The sequence below is a fragment of the Canis lupus genome, chromosome 10 (assembly GCF_048164855.1).
Source record: "Canis lupus baileyi chromosome 10, mCanLup2.hap1, whole genome shotgun sequence".
Lineage (NCBI taxonomy): Eukaryota > Metazoa > Chordata > Mammalia > Carnivora > Canidae > Canis > Canis lupus.
The window spans coordinates 21,044,606-21,063,540 of record NC_132847.1 but is presented as its reverse complement, the minus strand read 5'-3'; the positions used below and the strand labels follow the sequence as shown (position 1 = coordinate 21,063,540).

Below are 18,935 nucleotides of genomic sequence, written 5' to 3'. Positions count from 1 at the left end.
AAGATCATGAATAACAAGAGGTTTAGAGCCATCTTGGAGGCTGGCTGCCCCAATTTGAGAGTTTGTTTGGAAGATGTAGCTGGGAAGTACAGCTATTGGTATACCCTTGACCAAAGAACGGTCATCCTTTATCAGGAAAGTTCAAACTCTTCAACTGAGCGAGTGCACAGCTTACAGCGGGATGCGCATGGACAGTCAGAGAGAAAGGGAACACCTGCCTAGCCAGGCAGGTCACCTGAGTCGGCCCCAGTGATTACTGGGGTGATAGACGTCACAACCAGATAGCCCTCATATTCTGGCTGCTCCCAGTTTACAAAACAAAAGCTCAACTGCATTAAAGTAATTTCCCTTCTCATGTCCATGAGATAGGTAAGCTACAGTACAATAGTGTCTGATGTCTAGTTTTCTAAAAATGTTTCAAATGTTATCAAAGGTCATCTTTTTATTTGTCTGCCTGAAAAAATATATATAATTTTTGGATAACAGTTTATGAATTTTCTTTTTTGTATTTCTTACAGAACTGATAAGTTTAGAAGGTTGAATAATACTAAAGATGCTCATGTTTTCTTTGAGAACAAAGATTACTTAGAGTCATTATATATTGTTATGATTCAATTAAGATTTTAGCCTAGATTTCCCTTTTATAATAGCCATATTGCTGTCATTCAGATCAGAAGATGTTACTAAGAATCATAATCTATGTGAGTAATGATCAGTACATTTGAACATTCCTTGCCATTCTAATGACACAACATAGTTAATTAACTTGCAGTTTAGACTCATGTTATGAACAGTATCTGAACAGAAACTAAAAGTGCATTTTTAATGATAAAAGTTTGTATACTGTGCTCCTTTCACAGTTTTTAAAAAATTGAAATATAATTATCTCCCAGTTATCCAGATAGATAGTACCTTATCCTTATTTCTTTTTCATCCCTTAGCTGACTGCTTGTTTCTCCCTTATATTTATCTTTTTTACTTTTGTATCTGTACCAGTAATGTTAGCCAAAGGCCCGTACTCATAAACATTTGTTGGTTATAAAGAGACTTACCTTGCAGTTACTTCACAAGTTTGGCACTAGAACTCAAATTTGTTATCCTTCATTGCTTAATTACTTGTTGACATAACATTCTTTTGAACTCTATCCAGATAAGAACTAGACAAAAGACTTTTTTGCTAATCTGTTAGATTGAAGGACATCACTAACTGAACTACCATGGAATGACATCTCAGGCTAGGAAAATTAGCCTCATTTGAATCTCTGGGTTTCCAATTCCCTCTGGAGGTTATGAATTCTGGGTATCTTCCAATATGTGTATTTTTTTGTGTGATTGTGAAAGGTCTATTAAACAAAGCATTGATTTTTTTTTTTTTAAATCAGCAATCATCTTGTACCTTGGTTGCTCAGCATTAGCAGCCTAAATTCATAAGTTGATTTAGAAAATTGGGAATTCAATTGTAGATTTTATTGGATCTTTAAAGTATAGTCTTTGATGGTCTCTCTACTAAAATATCTTCTTCTTCCTTTTTTTTTTTTTTTTTAAACAGAACAATTACTGGAGTTTATGCACCAGCTCCCAGCTTTTGCAAACATGACCATGTCTGTAAGAAGAGAACTCTGCTCAGTGATGATTTTTGAAGTGGTGGAGCAGGCTGGAGCTATTATTCTTGAAGATGGGCAAGAGGTAGACTAGCAAATGTTACATATTATTTAGTGTGGGAGCTGATTTTTAGAATGATTTCATTTCCATAAATTCCTGTAAATCTTGACTTTTGAAATTTATACAATTTTTTGCGTGACTGCTGTGTTTGGGTTTATTATAATTTCTAAAGATAGAAGTTTTTTTTATTTTTGCTTTTGCTTTATTTTGTCTGTCTTAATTTTTATTTCCCAGCAGTGAGCCTAGCATAAATATTCAATAAATAACATTAATTGAAACAAATTTGTTTTTACTTCTCAGTGGACTGCTGTCAGTTGAGACATTTCTATGGTGGCAGTACTATGTTGAGAAATGTTTGGCTAGTGACTTTCAACGGGTAAAGGAAGGATGCAGAGGCATTGGAAGGATACAGAGGAATTACTGCTGTTAGGAGTTACTTCAGTTTTTCTTACCAAACTGATGGAAATTAATGCTGACATATCAAGTCAATGAAAATCGTCTTATACTGCTAGCAAGGATATAAATAGCATTTCTGGAAAGTCATTTAGAAATTTTTAACATGGGCCTTGAAGAATTAACAGTCCTCTATCCTGTTTCACTCACTATGAGTCTTTGTTTAGTACATAACATAAAACTGAGTTAGACCAAAAGATGTTCTTGCAGCATTTTTATAGTAGTAAAAATTGGAAATGGCTAAAATGTCATTCAGGAATAAAGAAGTAATTATTATATTGTCTACAGGATATAATATGTAGATATTCAGGGTATTTTAAAATTTGATGGAAGCTCTTTGAAGGCCAGGGCCTATGTCTAGCTTTATTTACTTGTTTACTTCCCATGTCCTAAATATCTGACACTATCATAGGATAATCTCAAGAAAAAAAGTTTCATGAACAAATTTTAGTATTAAATTTTCTTAAAAGGCAGGACAGTTGAATGACTATTTCAGGAGTATAAAGTAATATAAACACAGGAGAGAAATTAAACTTCTAACAACAACTGTATAAACACTGGAATTTTGAAGAACTTTTCTTTTCCACAAATTTTTATGTTCTCTTAATTTTCCACAGTTCTGTCAGCAAAAATTTTGTTACGTGCGTTCTTTGTGCTAGGTACTATTCTAGACACAGGGAGTGTAGTGGTGGAAAAACTAGACACAGTCCCTGTCCTCAAGTAATTTATGTTATCCATAAATTGCACAGTGAGTGAATTTCATACTTGAAATAACCAAAAAAGCACGCTTTTAAAAAAATAATTTTGTTTTGCTACTGATTCTCCTTCAGAACCGATGACCCACATTTCCCTTAAATTACCTTTAAACTGTTGATAGTTGAGGTTGTTAAGAATTATACCAAAGGAGAATAAGTGACCTTTCACTAATACATACCAGGTTAACTTCTAGGAGCATCATATGTTTCTGTATAAATGGAGGCAATATTTTCTTTTTTTTTTTTTAAGATTTTATTTATTTATTCATGAGAGGCACAGAGAGAGAGAGAGAGAAAGAGAGAGGCAGAGACACAGGCAGAGGGAGAAGCAGGCTTCATACAAGGAGCCCGACATGGGACTCAATCCCAGGTCTCCAAGATCACGCCCTGGGCTGAAGGCGGCGCTAAACCGCTGAGCCGCCCGGGCTGCCCGAAGGCAGTATTTTCTTAACATTAAGAGAAATTTTTAATATTTTGTCAACCTGCTTTAAAATTCAGGGCCATAGTAGTCTTTCTGAATTAGTTACTAGCAACTTTTTTTTCTTTAGAGTGCTTGCTATATGCCAGGCACTGTTCTAAGGAGTTAGTGTGTGTAAACTGATTTCATTAAGACAAAGGTCCTGTGATAGTACTTTGGTTAAGTCCACTCAGAAATCAAGAATCTGGGGCACTGAGAGGTTAAATAACTTGCCAGGAGTCATCCAGTTAGTGTCAGTGTGTGGATTCAGGATTTAGGAGCTTGTGGTTTAACCCATTTGTTTTTCTCCAAGTATTTGGTCAATTACGGAAGGTTCCCCTGGTGTCATTTGGTGACTAAAAGAAGAAAATGTAAAATAAGCTTTATCAGTTTGTGTAGACAGGCATAGGGTGTTTTTTGACAGAGTACAAAATAATGTAACTGGATCTTTTTCTTTTTTAAATTATAAAAGTTCAATGTATTCATTATTTTGCAAAGTTAACATGTAACTATTTTTTAAAAGAGATTCTTAAAACCTGTCTTTTTCTCTATAGCTTGACTCATGGTATGTTATTTTAAACGGCACTGTAGAAATCACTCATCCAGATGGAAAAGTTGAAAATCTCTTTATGGGAAATAGTTTTGGAATTACTCCCACTCTGGACAAACAGTACATGCATGGAGTTGTTAGGACGAAAGTAGATGATTGTCAGGTAAGTTTATCTCTTTGGTGTCTTGTAGTATTCTTTGTTGATTTCAAATAGCCGAGCCTGTTTTTTTTCTTCCTTAAAATAAAATAGCTTGATTTGAGAATTAGGAATTTTCAGAAGTTCACAGTTAATAAAGGAAATTAGATTTTGTGTCTAACTCAAAGATTTGTGGAATTAAACTATAAATTTTTAGAAGAGATTATACGAAATGTTGGTTCATTAAATTTCTATTGAGTAATAGCCAGCTTAGTCCTTTTTTTTGGTTTTTTGTTTTGTTTTGTTTTTTTAAAATAAAGGAAAGAAATAGGAACTTCTGAGTTGTTTTTAACTTACTCCTGCTTCATGTTTTCTTTCCCTAGCGTCAATTTTAAGAGAACTAGATGTTCACTTCTCCTTTTAGAGCAGAATTTGAACGGATTTAACCTCTTTGGTCTCTTTATATGTCAGTTATTTATTTCACCTTGATTTTTGTTGATGGTTAAAGGGATTGAATAAAAAAGAACTGATGCCACTCGATTTCTTACCTTTGTGCTCTGCCTTGGTGCATAGTGATATATTTATGTACTATAGGTTTATTAACTGTCCCCATGTTGTTCTCGGACAGTTTGTCTGCATAGCGCAGCAGGATTATTGGAGAATTTTAAATCATGTGGAGAAAAACACCCATAAAGTTGAGGAAGAGGGAGAAATTGTCATGGTACATGAGCATCGTGAACTAGATCGGAGTGGAACCAGGAAAGGACACATTGTAATCAAGGTGGGTGTCTTTATTTATTATTCTAGTCATTGATAGAATATAGCTTTCTTCTTGCTAGAAAGGCTTTGAATCACTTTTTGTGCAGTGTAAGGTAATTCACTAATTTTAGAATATAAACAAATGTATTGGTTCTGCTTTTTTCCACATTGATTTTTACACATTTTAATAATGAAGCATGACATTGCCATTTAATATCAATGTGGGTTGGATATTATTTTAGAATACACTGGTAAGAGTTTTCCTTTTCAAATTTATTTCATGATCCATTGATAATGGAGGTGAATTTCATCAAACAGCCGTGTAAGTCAGAAATACAGATACCCTATGATTTCATTCCTATGTGAACTTAAACAAAAGAAATGGACTTGGATGGGTGGGTGGCGGTGGGGAGCAAACCAAGAAACAGACTTTTAACTGTAAAGAATAGACAGGGTTGCTGGAGGAGAGGTAGTTGGAGGGATGGGCTAAATGGGTGGTGGGTATTAAGGTGGGCACTCATACAATTGGGTGTTGTATGGATGAATCACTGAATTGTACACCTAAAACTAATATTACACATATGTTAACTAACCAGAATTTAAATAAAACTTTTGAACTTAAAAAAACAATATATAGAAATAAAACAAAAGGACTGATAATGAAATTTTGAAGAATGGTAGTAGATGAAGGTGCAGTGTTTACTGGATATTTATGGCATTGAAAAGGCATTATCTTCCCTCTGTTTTCTGATCTGAAAATAGTGATATGACAGAGCTTTATTAGGGCTAAATGAGGTAAATCAAAGGCTTTATTTAGCACATTGTAGAGCCTGAATATTAATCCTCATACTGTTTCTCTAGTTTTCTCTCTCTCCCCTCCCCTTTGTCTGCTTGACCCCTTGTCTCCCTCCCACCTCCCCCCACTTTGAAGAAGGTTTCTTTGAAGACCTCCGGATTGTAAAATAGAGAAATTATAGTTGAAATAGAGGAAAACATATAACCATTTCTCTTTTCAGCCTAGTCTTGGTTGTAAAATAAGTAAGTGTGTTATTCATTACAAATACATGAGCCTATTTAATAATGTGAAGGGACTGATGTTAGATCCATTTTTCCTCAGGAGTCAGGATATTTAGCAACACTTTATCTTTTCCTAAACTGGTAAGTACAAGCTTTGTTTTATAGAAAAGGTAAACATGGGTGGATTGCCATAGGCTGTCTTTTTATGGGAGCTCATATTTTTTAATTCTTTATTTTTAAATAATTACAGACTCAGAGAATAGTTGCCAGAACAGTATTGAACACTCCTTCATTCAGATTCCCCAACTATTAACATTTCACTGCATTTTCTCCATTATCACCAGTCTTTCTCTGAATCATTTGAGACCAGTCTGCAAGTGTGATGCTTCATCACTCCTGAATATTCCATTGTGTATTTCCTAAAAACAACACTTTCCTACATAAACACCATAGAAACCTTTAAATTGAGAAATGAAAATTGATACAATACCACCATTCAGGCCCACAGATCATATTTAGTTTTTCACTGACTAGCCCAGCAGTGGCACTTTGTCTTTTCTCATCCAGCATCTCATCTAGGAACACAGTAGCATTTAGTTGTCCTGTCACTTGAGTCTACTCCAGGAACAGTCTTTATCTGTTCATATTCTTAGCAGTTTTAAAGAATACACACCTTTTGTTCTGTAGTCACCCTCAGTGTGGATCTTTACAATGTTTCCTCATGACCAGACAAATCATGTTCTTCTGGCAGGAATTCCACAGAAATGATGTAGTATTCTTCTCTCTGCATCATATCAAGGAGCATGTAATGTCAGCCTGTTCCACCATTGTTGAAACCTACTTTAATCATCTGGTCATGTTTATGTCTGTCAGATTTCTTATGCTCTTTGTAATTGATAAATGTTTGAGGCAGAGATGTTTTGGAGTAGTGTCAATATATCCTACAAACTTCTGTCCACCAGTCGTCTTTTGATTCCTGCCTGAAACAATGATTCATTATGCCCTTTGTAATTGATAAGTGTTTGGGGGAGAGTTGGTTTGAAGTAGTGTCAGTATAGCCTACAAACTTCTGTCTACCAGTCTTCTTTTGATTCCTGCCGATACGGTGATTCCTCTCCCCCTTTTTTTAAACATTTATTATCTTTATCTGTAAGGATGAACATTCTTTTTTTCTCCCAGTAATGCAGTTCTATTGGCATGGACTTGTGTGTTTTACACTCTCACCATCATTATTGTTCCAGGAGACAAGTCCAGTTTTGGCCCGTGGGACCTTAATAATGCCAACTCCTTTATCCTTTTGAGATATCCTCATCATTTTTTTTAAAGTTTTCCTGTTATCTGACAAAACAAGATGTTCAGACTCATTATGTACTTTCCCTGTTTCGGCTTTGGAATCAGCCATTTCTCCAGAGCCTTACATCCTACTAGTGGAGAATAGCATTTAAAAACTGAGATCTACGGGGCACCTGGCTGGCTCAGTTGGTGAAGCCTGCGACTCTTAATCGTAGAATTGTAGGTTTGAGCCTCACATTGGGTGGATAGATTACTTAAAAATAAAATCTTTTAGGGGTGCCTGGGTGGCTTAGTCAGTTAAGTGTCTGCCTTTGGCTCAGGTCCTAATCCCAAGGGTCCTGGGATTGACCCCTGAGTCGGGCACCGTGCTCAATGGGAAGCCTGCTTCTCCCCATCCATTTGCCCCTTCCTTCTCTGGTGCTCTCTGTCCTGTGCTCTCTCTCACTCTCTCAAATAAATAAAATCTTTGTAAAAAAAAAAAAAAAAAAAATTCAAAAAACAAAACCCCAAGATCTTAGCACTTTTTTCATTGCTACTTAGATGTCATTGCTTTTAGTGCCTCTGATTAGACACAGCTAGGAAAGTTGTATAAATATTTACTATAATATATAGTATATTTATACTAAATAAGTATTTATAGTAAATGCATATACACCACAACTTTGTCTCCATCTATTTGTAATAATCATGAGTTCATACTAGTATTCCCAGTTTTGGTGCTATACCGCAGTTTTTCCTGTCCTTTCTCTTTTCATATTTGTAAATATCTTCTCCAGCAGTGTCTCTTGTTATGCTCTGTTTATTTACTTACTTGCTCATTGTAACCAGTCTCCGTGATGCCAGTGTCACCATTCCAGTCATCCCCTTTGCCTGCCAACTCTGCTCACTCTCTCTCCCAGAACCCCACCTTATTGGATACTAGTGAGACCTTTGGTGACATGCTTCTGCATGGCTATGGGGCTCATCTTTAAATATAGTTTTGAGTATATGGCTTAGTCTCTGCAGGTGTCTGACCCCAGTGACTTAGCTGGTCAGAATAATGGCCTTTCTTAAAGTTGATCTGTTCCTTCCCTGACTTAACTATACATGATCTAAGAACCATATTGAAAGACCTCAACTCAAGATTGGCCTGGGAAAGTTAAGCCCAATTTGGTATTCTTTGACTTAGATTGTTTTGGAGGGTGAAAGAAGAATAGGAATGACCTGAGTTTGCCTTGGGTCCCTCAAATATGTTATACGAAGAACCTTACTTGATTTCCTTCTAGAAAAATAATTTATATACCTTTTCTTTAAGTAAATTCTTAGATTAACATTGTTAGTATTGATGTATGTTTACCATGCAGTTATGCTCACTAGTGAAATTGCTTGGGTAAATGCAACAAATGGAAATTTGTCTTGATTTTTGTATTTGGTTTAACATCTGGCTTATCTCTGCATTTGTTCTGTGTATACACTTTTGAAAAGGCTGCAAAGGTAATAAATTTTAGCACTGGTTCAGAAGCTTAGAGCAGTAGATCAATGTTGTTTACATTTCTTTTTATAAATTTGGAGACAGGCAAGCAGTTAAAACTCTGAATTAATGTAAAAACTATATATAGATTTTCTTGTTCCTCTCAAGATGGTGAACTAGCATGGAGAAACTATAGAAGAAGAAACTTCTTTTCTAGGAAGTTAAAAACAACAAAACTCACTATCTTGAACTGGTGTGTTGTTCCTATAGCCTGAGGCAGGAGAGATTTGAAGATGATTAAATTTTTTAAGTTTTACTTTTTCCTTTTGTTGGCTTAAGACCATCCTCTCCCCAACTCTACCAATTGTAGAAAAATGGCAGAAACAGGCCACACCAGAGATAAATCATTGAGTTCAAAAGCCCTACTAGGATAAAATGCCAGTTAAAACAGCTACAACTAAGAAAATGCTATTAGGTATTGTCATTCCTTTACCTTTTATCACTTTCCATCCCTGAGTGCTGGTGGATAACCTGTAAAGACTACCTTCTCCCACTATTGAGTATTTTAACAATGAAAATCTCCTTTGAGGACTGATGTAATAGAGTGACTACAAAGGGAAGTAATCAGTAGAATTATTTCCTGTGATGTTTGTTTATTTTATAATCTTTCCTATCCTTGGATTTTTAGGCAACACCTGAGCGTCTCATCATGCATTTAATAGAAGAGCATTCCATTGTGGACCCGACTTATATAGAAGATTTCCTGCTAACTTACAGGACATTTCTTGAAAGTCCTTTGGATGTTGGGATCAAACTATTGGAATGGTTTAAAATTGACAGCTTAAGGGATAAGGTTGGTTTTATAAGTATGAAGGGGATGGAAGTAATTTTAACCTATAACTTTTATTCATAAAACCTTTTACAGTTGATAAATATTTATTTTAATAACAAAATTCAGTTCAACTAAAAAATAGCTCTACTTAGTTACTTTTGTGGATAAAATTCATGTTAAGAAGTGAATATGAGCCTTTACAGTTAAAAACTGAAATAGGCTGTGGTACAGCTATAATTTCAGAAAACATGATAGCTGCATAAGAGTATTTTTGAATTTTATCAAAATCTTTCTGAAGGAGATAGTAAAACATTTTAAAAAGTTATTTAGTAGGGTTTTTTTTAAGATTTTATTTATTTATTCATGAGAAACACAGAAAGAGAGGCAGAGACATAGGCAGAGGGAGAAGCAGGCTCCATGCAGGGAGCCCGACGCAGGACTCAATCCCGGGACCATGGGATCATGCCCTGAGCCAAAGGCAGATGCTCAACCGCTGAGCCACCCGATGCCCCTATTTAGTAATTTAGATTTTTTTTTTTTAATTTTTATTTATTTATGATAGTCACAGAGAGAGAGAGAGAGAGGCAGAGACACAGGCAGAGGGAGAAGCAGGCTCCATGTACCGGGAGCCTGATGTGGGATTCGATCCTGGGTCTCCAGAATCGCGCCCTGGGCCAAAGGCAGGCGCCAAACCGCTGCGCCACCCAGGGATCCCCCTATTTAGTAATTTAGAAAGAATATTCACCAAGTAAATTATTTTCAGGGGAGCTTACATTATTTGTAAGCCCCGAAATAGAAATATGTTGATTTTTGAGTTAAAGACTTTATAATCATTTTTAAACAATTAGTCTTTTTGACCTTTAAAATAGGTCTCTTTTGTGACTTATTTTAAATCTGTATTTGAAAATTTTTTTGCATTAAACATTGTTTGCTATTTTAAATTATCTTACCTTATTTTATGGTATTTGTACATTCAGTGAAAAGACTAGCAGTACCTCAGCAAATTTGTAGGAAGTTCGTTATTTTATTTATTTATTTATTTTTTTTACTTTCTTTTTTTTTTTTTAATTTATTTTTTATTGGTGTTCAATTTACTAACATACAGAATAACCCCCAGTGCCCGTCACCCATTCACTCCCACCCCCCGCCCTCCTCCCCTTCCACCACCCCTAGTTCGTTTCCCAGAGTTAGCAGTCTTTACGTTCTGTCTCCCTTTCTGATATTTCCCACACATTTCTTCCCCCTTCCCTTATATTCCCTTTCACTATTATTTATATTCCCCAAATGAATGAGAACATATAATGTTTGTCCTTCTCCGACTGGCTTACTTCACTCAGCCTAATACCCTCCAGGGAAGTTAGTTATTTTAAGAAAAATAAAAGTAGGGTCATAATTGCTTGATATATCTTTCTGAGTTGTGTTTTAAAAAAAATAAATTAGATGTACCTGGACTGTGGAATTCCATTGTTTAGGAAACTCATGTGTTTCAAACTACAGGATTGCCTCCCCACCTCTTTTGGAATTATGTGTAGTTGCTGAGAAGATAAAAGCATGTTGAGATAAAGGCATGCTGAAGAATGAGCAGAAATAGAGTGAGGGACAACTCGATATACACATGCAAAAGAATGAAATTGGACCCTTACTTTACCCTATGTACAAAATTAACTCAAAGTGAGTCAGAGACCCTAAATACGGGAGCTGACACTATAAAACTCTTAAAAGAAGAGATTAGTAGTTATGACATTATTAAACTTATGAATGAAACTTACTAAACAGATGAATACAGATGCATTGTTTAAATCTTTTACAATGACAACTTTTTTTTAAATAAAACCTTTATTTATTTATTTATTTATTTATTTATTTATTTATTTATTTATTTATTTTTTAAGTTTATTTATGATAGTCACACAGAGAGAGAGAGGCAGAGACACAGGCAGAGGGAGAAGCAGGCTCCATGCACTGGGAGCCCGACATGGGATTCAATCCCGGGTCTCCAGGATCATGCCCTGGGCCAAAGGTAGGCACCAAACTGCTGCACCACCCAGGGATCATCCCCCTTTTCTTTTAAAACTTAAAAAAAAACATGACCTTAGATTTGGCAGTAGTTTCTTAGATACGATATTCAAAGCACTAAAGCAGATAAATTGAACTTCATCAAAATTAGAGCCTTAAATTGAAAGAAAAGACAACATGTGGAATGGGAAAATATATTTGCAAATCTTATATCTGATAAAAGTCTCTTATCTTGAATGTATAGAGAACCCTTACAGTTCAACAACAAAAAGACAACACAACTTAAAAATGGACAAAAGGCTTGAATAGACATTTTTCCAAAAAGGATATCTAAATTGCTAGCAAACACATGAAAAGGATGTTCAGCACTATTACTCATAGGGAAATGCAAATCAAAACCACCGTGAGATTCTACTTCACAGCCACTAGGATGAGGTGTATGGCTTTTAAAAAAGAAAGGAGGGGGATCCCTGGGTGGCTCAGTGGTCTAATGCCTGCCTTCGGCTCAGGGCGTGATCTTGGAGACCCGGGATCCAGTCCCATGTTGGGCTCCTTGCATGGAGCCTGCTTCTGCCTCTACCTGTGTCTCTGCCTCTGTGTGTGTGTCTCTTATGAATAAATAAATAAATCTTAAAAAAAAAAAAAAGGAAAGGAAATAACAAGCATCACCATGGATATGGATGTGGAGAAAACGGAATTCCCATACATTATGGGTAGTAATGTAAAATGTTACAACTGCTCTGGAAAACAGTCGGCATTTCTTCAAAAAGTAAAACTTAAAATTACCAGATAACCCAGCAGTTCTCCTCCCTTGGTATTTATCTGTAAGAACTGAAAACAGGTATGCAAACAAAAACTTGCATAAGATGTTCATAGCACTGTTGACAATAACCAAAAGGTAGAGACAACCCAAATGTCCATCAACTGCTGGATAGATAAACAAAATGTGGTATAGCCATATAATGAAACAATATTCAGCCATAAAAGGGAAGGTAGTACATGCTACTGCATGGATGAACCTTGAAAACATCATGCTAAGTGAAAGAAACTAGACATGAAATTTTATTGTATGAAATATCTGGAGTAGGCAAAATACACAGAGAGGGAAAAGCATATTAGTGGCTGCTTGGAGAGAGGGCAGAAAGTGAGGAGACTATATAATGGGAATGAGGTTTTCTTTTGGGGTGATAAAAATGCTCTGGAAGTAGGTAGTGGTAATAGTTGCTATCATTTTGAATGTGTTAAATGCCACTGAACTGTACACCTTAAAGTGGTTTAAATGGTGGCTTTTGTGTGTATCCTACCACAGTTTAAAAAATATATAACTTCCATTGTTAGGTACATGATTCAGTTCAGCTTCCATTAATTTTTCTGTTAATCAGTGGCTCGAAGTAAGCAAATCACTTTACAACTTTGAAAAGTCACAGTATTTATAATGAAGTAAGTTCAGATTTGACTGTTAGAATTTTGGTTCAGCATGTTTTTGGCTGTATAAACATTTTTGGTATGGTTGCCTATCCTTAAAAACTTATGTTTTAGGATTTATCTGAGGTATACATCCTATATACTGAACAGCTTTGCATACAGGCTTGTATATTTTCGCTGTGGGTATAGACTTGGCACTCTTTATTGATTGTGTACCCAAGAAAGCAAAAGCTCAGACTAAGCCATGCCTTTCTGTTTGAATGAACCTTTTGCACACAGGACAGAGGGTAAAGGGATTAGTCCTAAAGCTCAGTTACTCTTCGGTTTTGGACATGCTTTTTGAATATACTTCTGCGGAAAGAATGCCTCTCATAACTGGTGCCTCTTTCATGTTTCCACAGGTAACAAGGATTGTGTTATTATGGGTAAATAATCATTTTAATGATTTTGAAGGTGATCCTGCTATGACTCGATTTCTGGAGGAATTTGAAAAAAATCTGGAAGATACGGTAAGACTCAAAAGAATTTATCTTCACGGATTAGGGATTTTCCTCATCCCCAAATAACAGCAACTCAGAACAACTTTCATCTTCTCCTGTGCTATGAGAACTTCCAAATTTATATTCTAGATTCTGTTCATTCTCTGCCACTAACCCAAACAAAAACAGGTTTCCTCCTGATTCTCCTACTTTGATTTGGAGACTAATGAGAATGCTCTCTCCAGTCACTTAGGCTTACGAAGTCTGGTGTATATGTGGGTCCCCTCTCTTCCTTGAATTCCCTGGCCAAGATGTCCATTCATTGCTGAGGTCACCTGGGTCACTAATTGTGACAGTACACATATTTCCTGTAGTTCCTCTCTTGCCATTCCTTTTTCACTCCCCAGACAGGGCCTCATATCATATGCCTCATCTATTGTAATAGCTCGCTAATTTTAGTTCTAATATTTCTTCCAGTCCATTTTTGTGTGGCCAGAGATTGTTTTTAAACTATAAATGAGATGAATATTTCTCTGTCAGTAAATTGAAGTATTTCCTACCAAAGTAATTCCTCTGTATTCAGGTCCCTCACCTATATTTTCAGTCTTTTTTTCTGTGCACCCTTAATTTTAGCCAACCAGATTATTTTATATTCTTAACTGGTTGTCAAGCTTGAATTTTTTTCTTCTAGTCTGCTATTGAACTCTGTGCTCACATTAGACTGAGTCTCCCTTCTGCATGTGATTTCATTTGTTCTAAGTATACAACACCTAAGATAATCCCCTCAAGATCTTGTTAACTTTCACAGTAGCTATTTATAATTCCATTTACTCTCTCTGTCAGATGCTTTCAACTGCAACTGGATTATGTGCTCTAAGCAACTTGAAATTTTAGGAAGTAAATTAATTATGCAGCTCAGGAGTTAGTTTGCCTAAATTAACATTCAAACTGTACCACTTGTTAGACATGTAAACTTGGACAAGTTGCCCAGCCTTTTATGCAATTTATAGGTAGTAGTCATCCTTAGTTTCTGGGGATTCTTATGAGGATTATAATGAGCTAATGAATGCAACAATCTGGAAGGACAAAAAAAAAAAACTCTTACATAGCAAATGCCCAAGAACCATTGCTGTTACTCGGGTTGTAAGTGGATTGAGTTGAACAAAGAGACAAATAGGTAGATTTCTGTCCATTCCCTTACCTCTTAGTTCCTGTAGACTTCTCAGCACACTTCAGCTCTATGAAAAATAGGAATAATGAACAGAGACTCGGGAACTTGATTAAGTGGCCATAGAAGCTTACCACCATCATTTGGGTAATGGAAAGTAGAAATTGCCTTACAATCATAGGATTTCTTTTTTTTTTTTTTTTTTTTTCTGTAATCATCCAGTCATCAGGTAAAATTTACTCAGTTCTACTCTGTATTCCCAGAGTATCACATAGGATCAGAACAGGTGTAAGGCTTGGCCTCTGTCCTGAAGAAACTTTAGCTACTTTTTATGGACGAGAGATTTACACATACTATGCTATTTGAGAATAGTTGGATATTGAATTGGTATTAAAATCTGAAAGTGAGGGATCCCTGGGTGGCGCAGCGGTTTAGCACCTGCCTTTGGCCCAGGGCGCGATCCTGGAGACCCGGGATCGAATCCCACGTTGGGCTCCCAGCATGGAGCCTGCTTCTCCCTCTGTCTATGTCTCTGCCTCTCTCTCTCTCTCTCTCTCTCTCTCTGACTATCATAAATAAATAAATTTTAAAAAATCTGAAAGTGAGAGTATTACTAAGTTTAAGAAAGATCTAATAAATACAGGAATAATATACTCAGAAGAGGTAGGAACTTGAATGTGTCTTTGAATATCAGACAGTATTCGGAAAAGTGGTTCAGATTCTTTAAGGTTTTAAATGAAGGTGTAGAAAGATTCTGGATTTATGTACCAGCCAGGAGATAAGTAAGATAGTAGTGGAGTATGTATTAGGAGGGTTCAGGCCATGAGAAGTAAGGTTTTGTCTTCCTTCTCTAAATGAGACTACATTTTGAAATCTTTTCTAATCTGTGCTTATCTAGCAATTTTTAAAAATCGTAAGATCATGACAGTGCTCCGGGGTTGAAGCTTTCCCTCCTTCAGTTTTATTTACCCTGGCTTATGTGTTCTTTACTTTGTATTTCAAGGTAACTGTAATTGTAATAAGTAGGTGATTCCCTAAAAGCCCATAGGAATAGATGCATAAATTTATATACAGTATACCCTTTTTCACTTTTTTAGAAAATGAATGGTCATCTCCGGTTATTGAATATTGCCTGTGCTGCAAAGGCCAAGTGGAGACAGGTGGTGCTGCAAAAGGCTTCCCGGGAGTCCCCTCTGCATTTCAGCCTTAATGGAGGGAGTGAGAAGGGCTTTGGTATTTTTGTTGAAGGAGTAGAACCTAGTAGCAAAGCTGCTGATGCTGGACTGAAACGTGGTGATCAGGTAAGTAAATTACCAACTATGTGAATTAAAGCCTTCTTTCAAGTGAGCATCTACTGCTTTTTTTCTCATGTGATACTTCTTCAAGTAAGCATGATCGGTTTAAGGAAATTTAATTTAAAAAAAATTAAAAAAAAAAAAAGGAAATTTAATTAAAAATTAAAATGAGGGGTGCCTCGGTGGCTCAGTCAGTTAAGCTTCTGCCTTTTGGTTAGTTCATGATCTCAGGGTCCTGGAATTGAGCCCCATCTCAGGTTCCCTTGCTCAGCAGGGAACCATCTTCTTCCTCTGCTCCCTACTTGTGCTCGCTTTCTCTTTCTCAAATAAATAAAATCTTTATAAATGAATGAATGAATGAATAAAAATTAAAATGTAAGTGGCCAAAGATTGCCATAAATTATGGTGTCAGCTTAAATAGTGTTCATATGGTAACAAAACTATATCCATAAGTAGAGGAAGCCAGGTGAGGGACTAGGAAAAAGGAGACCCTGGGAGGAAGTTGGTGGGGATTTAGTCTCTCCATTAAGGCTTTGGGTTGCTGTAGAGCAATGAATGTGTTCCCAGATGTGATTCTTGACAACCTTAAAAAATGCAATGCCTAAGCCCACCTCAGTTTTATTAATCATACTAGTCACATTCTCCAGAGATCCCCTCCAGGAATCTGTATTTTTAACAGAACTCTCTAGGTGATTCTTAGGCACAGCAAAGAGTAGTTTTTCAAATTCAGGTGAATCACTTGAGAAGGTTATGTTTTCCCATTTTAAAATTCTGCTTGTTCATTTATATGCATTTAGAATGTAGCTGTGTTGTACTTTTAACTAAACCATGCTAACGAATTCATGTTATAAAAAGTGCTGCACTGCAGAGCCAGGAGTGATTTTCTCCCTTGGGAAACATTTGACATGTCTGGAGATATTTTTGATTCTCATGACCTGGGGGTTACTGCTAGCATCTAGAGGCCAGGGATATTTTGCTAATACGCAGCGTACATAAAACACACTGCAGCAGCACATCCCCCACAACAAAGAGTTATCCAGCTCAAATATCAAAGGGTTAAGAAAAAAACTCATTTAGAGTGAAAATGATCCCCTTCTTCCCCTAAGGAAACTTTTTAAAAATAGAGATTTCTAGGCCTAACCCCACTCTTGTCATTGAGAATATCTAGTAGCTAGAATTCTAGAGTCAGTGTTTTATTGTTCTAGTATTTTATTTTATTTTATTTTATTTTTAAAAAATTTTATTTACTTACTCATGATAGAGAGAGAGAGGCAGAGACACAGGCAGAGGGAGAAGCAGGCTTCATGCCGGGAGCCCAACTCGGGACTCGATTCTGGGACTCTAGGGTCGCGCCCTGGGCCAAAGGCAAGCACTAAACCACTGAGCCACCCAGGAATCCTCCGTAGTATTTTATTTTGGACACATTTAAACATATTCACAAAAGAACAGTGAAATCAGATAATTTCATTCTTTTTTTTTTTTAAATAATTTCATTCTTGAGAGAAAATTTATCAGCTTTTTACTTCTTCCCTCAGTCCTTCCAGTTATTGTTAAAATTATCTGAAGTTTTATGTCTAGCTATTGTCATTTTTAGCATTGTTTATCTTCTCTTTTAAGAATACTTTTGACATTTGTATCAACTTAGTTTCATAAGTTTATCACTAACAACCCTGTAGACATTTATACCTATCTTACTGATTTCATTGATCACCTCCATGTCATCTATATCTCCATTATTGTGATTCATTTCACAGATGTCTTCTAGTACTTGGTACCTTTTCTAGTACTTTACTAAAAAAGGGCAATAGGTACTATAGTTCTTTTTGTCCTTGCATGTCTGATAAGGCTTTTGTGGAGCTTAATATTCTTAGGTCACAGTTATTTTTCCTTGAGAACTTTGATGTTACAGAAGAATGTCATATCATCCTAGTATGGTCCAAGAAAGGTCCAAACCAATGTTTATTTTTCTTTTCTAGCTAGCTGTCCCACTACCTGCCACTGCACAGTGAAGCTTATAGATTCTTTGTTTTCTGTCCTTGGAATTCAAAATTTTCATTGAGATATGTTAAGTGTCTTTATTATCTTTTCATGGTACTAGATGAGCCATTTTAGTATGTAGACTCAAGACTTTTTTTTTTCAACTCTGAATTTTACTTCCATGTTTTTTTCCCTTTTCATAATATTTTACTTCGTAATCTTTTATCCTGTTGGAATCATTGTGTCAATCCCTGACATCTGTCCTCTATGATCCTTTTTTTCTCATTATGTTTATTTCTTTATCCTTTTTTGTTAGAATTAGTAATTTTTAAGGGAACTTTTGTATGGTTTTGAGGTACAGCCAAGTTTGGGAACCCCTGCTGTGAAGGTTCAGCTGTGTCACCTGGAAGAACCCGTTAACAGTGGTGCTTGTTGCTTGAGTTGCTGGTTCATTCAGTACCAGGGAAATGATGTTAGATGTATTCAGAGTATCACTTTTGAATGAGTTATCTCTCTTTTAAATGCAGTAAATTTGCATTTAGAAAATTTCAATAAAATTTACACATATATACATATGCACTAATTGTATGAGTTGATCTGACATGAAAATGTTTCCTGTGGTGGTTTGTTTTGTTTTGTTTTGTTTTTAACAAATGCCTTTAATATGATCTCAGAGGGAATGAACTTTGAAAAAATAGATATTTGGCCAATACAATATAGAGAAAGTTGTGACCCCACTTCTCATAGAGATAACTGTTGTTCATACAAGGGTGCATTTTGTTTAGTTTTCTTCTTTTTTCCACCATGAAACTTAAGGTTGCAGAAGTAATTAATATTGTTTCTCTCTTAATTTATATTTTTCAAATACTTTTCTCAAGATAATGGAAGTAAATGGACAAAACTTTGAAAATATTACATTTGTGAAAGCCCTTGAAATTTTAAGGAATAATACTCATCTTGCACTTACTGTGAAGACCAACATTTTTGGTGAGTTTTGTTGTATAAATTGAAGCATTTTGTTTGTTTTTTGGTTTTGTTTGGTAATAAAAAAAAAAGAGAAAAGTCATTATAATGAGAAAAAAGTAGTAAAATGTAACATGTTTATGTCTAAGCTCTTTGAACATTTTTAGGATTCTTAGTGTTGAGATATGGTAGTATGTATTCTAGAATTTTCATTTTTATTTGTATTTTTTTGTATTTTAGAAATAAGA

The 18,935-nt window shown here is 35.7% G+C and overlaps 1 protein-coding gene across 11 annotated transcripts in view; it reads left to right on the top strand.

The window, feature by feature from the left end:
• RAPGEF6 (Rap guanine nucleotide exchange factor 6) overlaps positions 1-18,935 on the top strand; it is a 197,297-nt gene that overhangs the window by 113,626 nt on the left and 64,736 nt on the right. For all 11 annotated transcript variants that reach the window (XM_072840896.1, XM_072840895.1, XM_072840897.1 and 8 more), the window contains 7 exons: positions 1,550-1,686; positions 3,882-4,040; positions 4,642-4,794; positions 9,221-9,385; positions 13,207-13,314; positions 15,550-15,753; positions 18,603-18,711. In XM_072840896.1, coding sequence (XP_072696997.1) covers positions 1,550-1,686; positions 3,882-4,040; positions 4,642-4,794; positions 9,221-9,385; positions 13,207-13,314; positions 15,550-15,753; positions 18,603-18,711 — 1,035 coding nt within the window. The remainder of the gene's footprint in view (positions 1-1,549; positions 1,687-3,881; positions 4,041-4,641; positions 4,795-9,220; positions 9,386-13,206; positions 13,315-15,549; positions 15,754-18,602; positions 18,712-18,935) is intronic.